This window comes from Gymnoscopelus braueri (genome assembly GCF_963280865.1).
Source record: "Gymnoscopelus braueri genome assembly, chromosome: 16".
NCBI lineage: Eukaryota > Metazoa > Chordata > Actinopteri > Myctophiformes > Myctophidae > Gymnoscopelus > Gymnoscopelus braueri.
In genome coordinates, this window is record NC_137616.1 from 43143794 (window position 1) to 43152306 (window position 8513).

An 8513-nucleotide genomic window follows, 5' to 3' on the forward strand; every position below is an offset into this window, starting at 1 on the left:
CAAAATGAGTTCAAGAAAATGTATCATTTCTAGCAACACACACACACACACACACACACACACACCCTTGCTAGTACTCTATTGCTAGTTTTCTATACCTTCCATTTGGAGAAGGGAGAAGCGGGACTGATGAGGTTGGGGTTCTCGGGGTCGGAGCCGCCCATCAGGTCATCGGTGCACACGTCACATTCGGTCTTGCCTCTCCAGTCCCAGTAGGGCAGGGTGAAGCTGTTGTCTTTGCTCAACTTCTTGATCTCGTTCTCGAAGAACAGCAGCTCCACGCGATGCCAGATTGGGAAGGCTGAAGCCTGGTGGGCAAAGTCAATGGTGGGGAACACTGTCCCGTCGGGGAGGTAGGTGGGGTGTGTGACGTAGTAATGGATCCAGGAGAACAGGTCGATGGTGGTGACGTCGGCGAACTTGGGGTTCTCGCCGTTCACGCCCATCTCCCCCCTGGTTGCCGTGGGGATGACATAGTCGGCGTTGATGGTGTTCTTCGCCAGGTCAAAGTAGTCGACCAACTTCTTTTTCTCGCCGGCATCCAGCGTCATGACGTTCTTGCGCACGTGGTTCTGGTACTGGGAGCAGGTAGGGCCATAGTAGCCGAACATGCACTCGCCGCAGTCGAAGCCGCCAAAGCGCCCGAAGCAGTTGCAAGTTCTGTTGAAGAACTCCTTTGGCCATTTCTCTCTGTCATCTTTGCCTTTGTAAGGATACTGTTTCGAATCCGCCGCTTCGGACACCCTCACATCGCCGCACTTGCCACGGCCGGATTTACCGCCACAGGCCGAGCCGTCACCCTCCCAAATTGGGCAGCACTCTTTGGTCCGCAGCCCCTCTGAGTTGGCACATGGCCGGGGGAACTGGCATAAGCCGGACCCTACTAAAAGCAGCAGGCTTACGGACACACACAGGCTCCTCATGATGAACCTGCAACGATTAGCGAGCTAGAAGCTAATGATCCTGTATCTGTCTCTCTTCCTTTTAAACTGCTCAGGCTCTGTCCCGCCCCATGGGCGGTGATATGAGGAAAAACGGTTCCATAATGATGTTGTGAAATGAGCAAACTGACCTTTTCCCACTACAGAAGTCTTGGTTGTTACGGGTCCCCAATCAAAGCTCAACTTTGAGCCCCCCCTGCCCAGAGCCAATGAGATAGACAGAGTTGCATCAATGAGGGCTCAGAAATGTGGTTTATCATGTATCAAGTTATTCGTTTTTTTAAAAGGTATTGTTTTAGTTTAGTTTTTTATTAGTTTTAGAGTTAGGTTTAGGTTTTTTTCACAGTAATGTTTGGAACCATACAGTAGTGTTTGGAACCATACAGTATAGTGTTTAGAACTATACACTAGTGTTTGTTCTTGTTGTTAAGTCTGAGCACACAGAAACGATTTCAAAGTCTGTTCTGGCAATACATGACTGATTATTGAATATCATTATGAATATTCTTTGTTTACATGATCCGCCATTGCTTTGAAATAATAACAATCAGACATAGTGGATTACAGAGACATTTGAACGACCGAATGTTGCATGTGATCGTACTGAATCAGTCCTTGGAGCTAACTTTGAGAACCACTGCAGTACAGGAGTATAGGACCAGGAACATAGGGGCCCTATCTTGCGCGCCACCTTACCCCTTATCGCTATACTTTTTTCACTATTTTGAAAAACATTTTAAAATAGTTCAAATAGCCGATCTACAAGCTCACAACGTGTTGATGTCGATGGGCTAGTTGAACTATTTTACAATGCTTTTCAAAATAGTAAAATGTGTCTAATACGATTAGGCAAAAGGGGTAAGGCAAGATAGGGCCCATAGTCTATAAAGCCACATTAAAGACATAATTTAATCAAATAAGAAAACCTAACGATAATATGCAATAGGCCTATTAAGCTCTCACATTCAAAACCGTGGGGAGGATAATATAAAGTGAACATGACTGTGTTAGCATCAGCGAGCCCACAACCATACATAGGCTATAGCAGCAGTTGTTAAGAACATACAACACCAGTCATTTTTCATCGAATTGCAACTCCTCTTTCCTGACTGATAACTGGAGAAATCCCACCAGACAGTTTCCCTGATTTGAACCAGTCCTGTAATAAAAGTTATCAAAGGATCTTTGTTTTTCATTTCATGTTTTTATATAGTGTAAAATCAATATTGAAATAATGAAGAGATTAAAGAGATTCATTATCTGGACTAATCCCAAAGTACTGCTCTCTCTCTCTCTCTCTCTCTCTCTCTCTCTCTCTCTCTCTCTCTCTCTCTCTCTCTCTCTCTCTCACTCTCTCTCTTTGTATGGCTATGTTCCTTTATATTCTTGTTTACTTATATTACACAGTATTGGCTCTTTGTATGGCTATTTTGCTTTATATTATTACTTATATTCCATATTATTATAGTACTGCTACTATTTTACCTTTTTGTCATATTTTCTTTTATTGTTTCTTTAACACTGTTGAAGAAGGTTGAAGTTCAATCATTTCACTGCTTACAGTATAATGCAGTTATATGTTTGTGATAATAAACTCCTTGAACCTTGAAATGGTGCTGTAGGGTCTTTTTGGATCAGCACTTTTTTTTTTCTTTTTTGCAAACATAACTGTTTGCAAAAGATTATGAAAGGAAAAAGACAAACAGACCTTTAGCCACTAAAAACAGAAAAAGAAAAGTACAAATCTTACTGTACACGAACACGAATGACCTCAGTGATCCTTTCATGGAAGCCAGACCGTGTGTCTGTGTGTACAGAGAGTTCATGTGGTTTAAACATCATCCGTCCAGGTGTGTCACGTAGACGCTGACATGTACGTCCATGGCTGGGTTATCGGCAGTCAAATGGCTCTAAAAACATGACTGTTAATTACTTCAGTCTATATTAGTAGCTTAATGACTAGTATTAAGATTCTATTTTATTTTTTATGTATTAGTATTTAAGTTCATACAGTTAACATAAGTATAACTAAATGCATCTTAAATTAAATAAAAATGTAACTTTTTAGGATTCCAATTAAAAAATAGCACAAAAAAAGTGAGCGTGGAAATATAGTGGCCCTCGATCTCCATCATCAAAGTTGCCCACCCCTGTTCTAAAGCATCAACATGACATTCAGGCAGTGGTGGAAAAAGTACTATATATTTTTACTTTACTTACAGTAAGTAAAAGTATCAATACTGCAATGTAGAACTACTCTGTTACAAGTAAAAGTCTGGAATACAACATTTACTTGAGTAAAAGTACGAAAGTATTGGTATCAAAATGTACTTAAAGTACCAAAAGTAGAAAGTACTCATTATGCAGAATATCCCATTTCACAAGTTTTCAAATGTATAAAATGTATCTTTTGAAAATAGCAGATCTACAAGCTCACAATGCGTCGTATCGCGACGCACTGTGTGCTTGTAGATCGGCCATTTACAAATGTAAGTAAATCCTTTGCTTTCTTTTATGGCAAGGTGTTTCAGAAATATGTCAAGCTTTGTTTCTGTCACTTGCAGGCCTACACCTAAAAGAACAGCTTAGTACAAATAACAATGTACAGGCACAGTTAAGTTGCCTTATGTTTCATGGATTGTTCCATGGTGTATTTTATTCATGTGCAAAAAATAACACATTAAAGTCCCTTTGTATTACGGAAAGACTATCTAGTAATTGTATTTAATGTATTGTGTTTGTTAAAATATAAAATGAGGATCATAGATGTACATTTATCATCGGTTGTCGTCGGTAAAAATGCTTCTAACCTTTGTAGGGGGAGGAGTGTCCTGCCTTGGAAACACTTGATGTAACTTTATTTATGTAACTGTGCTACATCCAATGCTTTGGAGAAACACTTTGTGAAACTACCCTTTAACTATTTGATGTCATTGCAAAAAATAAAATGTTCAAATACAAATTACAGTGCAGAAGAAAATTAAAAAAATCAATGAAAGGCAGCCGCAAACAAAAATGTTTCAAAGGAACTAATAGCGGCAGCAGACCTGCAGTTTTCTGGGAGTTTGTTCCAGATAATGTGGTGCATAAAACCTCAATGCTGCTTCTCCACAACATGCCCCAAAACAGGGACAGCGGGTTCAAAGTGGTTAATGAATATATGGTTGCGTGTCTACTGTATAACAGGTGTGTCACGTGTCACGTCGATGGACGGCCGTGGATTGAGTGAGATGCACTCAGCGCTGATCTGATCATTCAGAAAACATACATCAAATAACTGACTTTGAGGTTACATGTGAACGCTAGGGGGTTGCAATTCACGGGTGGTGTTATTATGGTGGTGTAGTTCCACACTACAAACCTCATAGCTTTATTGTATTACCTATTTAGGAGCTAGTTAAGACCCAAATGTACCCATCAGGCAGGTAATTGACCCTTTGAAAAATAGAACTATCTAGGCCTGTCACCGGTCTCTGTTTTAGACATATGATAATCAAAACAAAAATGAATTGAATACAATTTTTTTTTTTTTTATAACTTTTTTTATTTCATTTTTAAAGACAATACAGTGTTAGACAAAACAAAAAACACCACGAAAAATAACAAAATAAAATATTACAATAACCAAAAAAAAAGAAACAAAAACACATTGCTAGGTTTGCTGATGCAGCTGTCTTTCCAAACACCCTCCAGGGTCTAGTTCTTACATCAGCCCATCTGAAAATATGAATGGAGTCCATATTTTATCATAGATGTCCAACTTTCCTTTAATTTTGTAGTGTAAGTAATCTAGAGGTATATAACTTGATATTTCTGTCTTCCATTGGGCTAGTGTTGGGGGGGAAGGGGCTTTCCAATTTACAGCAATACATTTTTTGGCAGCGATGAATGCCAGGTTACTCAATTTTCTTTGGTAACTGTCACCATGTTTGAAATTACCTATCAAGCAGAGGCGAGGAGAGGGCATCAGCCTAAGGTCAAGACAAGAGGACATAAAGAAACATATATCTTCCCAAAACGGGACAAGTTTATGGCAGGACCATAACATATGTAGAAAATAACCTTTTTTTTTCTTACATCTCCAGCATAGAAAGGACATTTCTGGATGCATAGCGTTCAATTTCACTGGAGTATAATATGTTCTATGTGCGATCTTAAATTGCAAAAGTTTATGTCTCCAATTATATGATTCGGAATGTATGCTTGACCATATCTGTACCCACTCTTCTTCACTGATGCCCTCTCTCACATCCGTCTCCCATTTTGTTTTTGTAGCCATTACCCATCTTCTTAAGATTCTAAGTGGAGTGTTTGCTATAACAGCAAAGCATCCACCCTGCTCACAGCGCCAACTATAATGGCAGCTTTTACATGTTACTTTATGTAAATTAAACAGACACACACGGCTATTACATCACATCGAACTTCCTGATCCTCCTCAACCTCCAATACCCATCATACTAGGTTAGAAACCTAAGCATAAGCTGAAATGTCTTCAATTATCCATGACACGGCTGGTGTTTACTTGCAAAGTAAAGATTTGTTATGCGTTTCCGTCTTTCCATATAGCGTGTTCCTGTGTGTTGACCTGCATCATGCCCATTGCTCAGTCCACCAGTTGCTTAAATATACTACCATTGAAGATAAAAGGTAATGTGGGGTTTTTTGAATTGAATACAATTTTAATAAAAATGTTCCCTTACCCCCCAAAGTTTTTTAGAAACTTTTACGGAATCATGGATTGACCAATGGTCAGAAATAATGGACGGAAATAAATGTTCCCTTACCCCCCATAGTTTGTGAGTAACTTTCATAGAATAATGGACTGACCAATGGCCCTGCAGAAACCATCGGCCGGACCCATGCTCCGGAAAGCTGCACACAAACTTTTAGCTATACAGTAACATGTAATACTCAACCGAGGTACAGTTTAACCTGTCTTAATACTATCTCCATCAGTCACTCAAAAATTGCTGTAACAATTTGCTTGATAACAATCAAGTTCTAGCCTACGGATTATTATGTTTAGTCTTTTAGTTCTTTTATTTTAAATATCAACACGTGGAATTTGCTACCGAATGGATTTTTCATCACAGCATGGAATTTTCATCACAGCATGGAATTTTCATCACTCGGGCATTTCGCTACATGGAATAAAAAATATAGAATTATGTAAAAGTTATTGCCACATGGAAATTTGTCTACACATGGTGTGTTTATTTTAATCCGAGTTTTACTTAACATGTATCTAGCAAGAGCAGAATAAGTGGACTGGAGACAAATAAATCTGTTTTAACTTAACCTTGTAAAAAGGCCATAAATTACCCGTTTCACATTAGTGATTGAGCGCCTTGAAACACTAAATTTTGAATAATTACTTTGATACATTTTAAAACTCAAATGTATTCCTGTTTCAATGTTTGGTCTATCTCACTCACACACAGACACACACGGCCCCTATCGCACCTGCCACCCCCCTTCCCCCCTGTCAGCTATTCTGGGGAGAGGAAAGAAAGTGGGGGAACCAGACTGATGAGTGAACTATATAGTTCATGTGTGTGGAAATAGATTACAATACTGACTTACTCAAGTTCTATGACATTATTGTCTTTTCTTTTAGGCATATTACCCCACCATTAAACAATATTTTTCTTACATTAATTAGTAGAATATAATTCTCAATTTTGGATCGGATTGTACTGCGATTTTTAAGGAAGTACCATTAAACAATATTTTTCTTACATTAATTTAGTAGAATATAATTTTCAATTTTGGATCGGATTGTACTGCAATTTTTAAGGAAGTACCATTAAATAAATTCATTTTATCACTCTCACCCTATTTTTAGTATGACAATGAATAGAACTTGCAAAGTAAATTAAACCGTTTTAACTCAGGACATGAACCTTTTATGTGTGGGGCCTGCTCCGCATGTACTGTAGTAGATTGGTGCCTGTTGTATTAACATTGTCACCTGGTCCATCTTGCCAAGGAGTCCGTGGAGCCCGACGTGGGCCAAGGCAGTGGATGTGGTCCACCCCGTTGTGGATAGTTGGCCACAGCATTACCACCTGGTCCATAGTTGTTTGTGATCCTGGTCTGGGTGCTGCCGGCGCAGCCATGCCCTCCTTTTGATAGGACACTCTCCCTGTGGTCATCTGAGGCACAGTAATGACAGAAGACCGCTATGTCATATGGCTCACTGTTTCCTCCTCTTCTTTGCCTCCATTCACGGCTCCTTTTCTTCCTATGTGACTCCTGATTTGGTTGCTGCTGCTGTTGTTCCCCCTGTGGTGGCTGCCGGTGGTTCTCATAGAACATCAACTGTGCAGTTTCCAATTTCTTCTTCCTCCCGTCTTCTTGTGAGAGCATGTGCCTCTCAGCGTGCTGTGCATGTCCCCACACCTCAGTGAGGTTCCCACTTTCCCATCCAATACAGGAAGTCATAACCCGGTTATGGATGGACGGGCGCAAGCCATTGATCACGGCAGTTTTTAACAAGTCACTGTAAGCCGGGTTGTCTAGTGTCACACCACAATGCTTCTGAAAGCTGTCCTCCATTCTATTTCTGTAGGTGTCACAGGTTTCATCAGCCCATTGCTTAGTGCTGTGAATTTTCGGCCAATCAGTGCGTACTGGAAATGCTGCTTTCACCCTGTCAAAAAGACCATCTCGATTCTGCAGCTGTCCCAGTGATGATGTCATTTATTTCTCCATTCACATCAAAGTTTCCCCCGAGACGTAGCCACCTTAATCCAAAGACTTTGCGAAATACTGATTCCAGCTCTCTTGCTGAGGGCCCGTACATCTCAATCAAATCTAACACAGCCTCACACCAGCGCACCGCGTCGACCCTGGGGTCTGGAAGGTCCTTCACAATGTCATTGAATTCATCAGGTGTCCAGTTTAGCTGAACATGTACTGTTGCAGAGTACGCATCTATATCTGCTTGCTGTGCCCCAGCCCCCGGACGGGGATGAGGGTTTGGATATGGAATTAATGGGAATATGTTTTTTGGACGGAGTGTCGCTGTGACATCTGCTCCCCTCTGTCCTTGATTGTATGTGATGGCCTCAGGCTTCTCTTCTCTTCTGATACGATCATGGTTGTTGCTGTCATCTGCGCGGTGTTCCTTGTGTGTCTCCGCTGCAGTTTGGCTCCTTCTGCCTCACGTTGTAGTCATCAGGAGAAGGATTGGCTTGTCGATCTGCTAATTTCACCATAGTTTTTCGCAGTAGCGTCACTTCTTTCAGAAATAATTCTTGCAGTAGCGTCACTTCTTTCTGTTGGTCCACCGTCGCTCTGTCAAGTTGTTCTTGCATCCTCTCAGCCCCAACAAGTTCTGTCTTCCGTTTGTCATTGAGTTGTTGTTGCATTCTCTTAGCTTTGTCACGTTGGTCATTGAGTTGTTGTTGCATTCTCTTAGCTTTGTCACGTTGGTCTTCCAAGGCCTTCTGTTGGTCGTCGAGTTGTCGCTGCATTTTCTTCCTGCTTGGTTTTGCTCCCATCTTCTTAAGATTCTAAGTGGAGTGTTTGCTATAACAGCAAAGCATCCACCCTGCTCACAGCGCC

At 40.8% G+C, this 8513-nt stretch overlaps 1 protein-coding gene across 1 annotated transcript; it reads right to left on the bottom strand.

The window, feature by feature from the left end:
• Positions 1-92: 92 nt before the first annotated feature.
• Positions 93-923, bottom strand: LOC308102986 (tyrosinase-like; the record flags this gene model as incomplete). The annotated part of the gene is made up of 1 exon (XM_080452839.1): positions 93-923. The coding sequence occupies one exon, from the start codon at positions 921-923 to the stop codon at positions 93-95; it is 831 nt and encodes a 276-aa protein (XP_080308965.1).
• Positions 924-8513: the final 7590 nt, after the last annotated feature.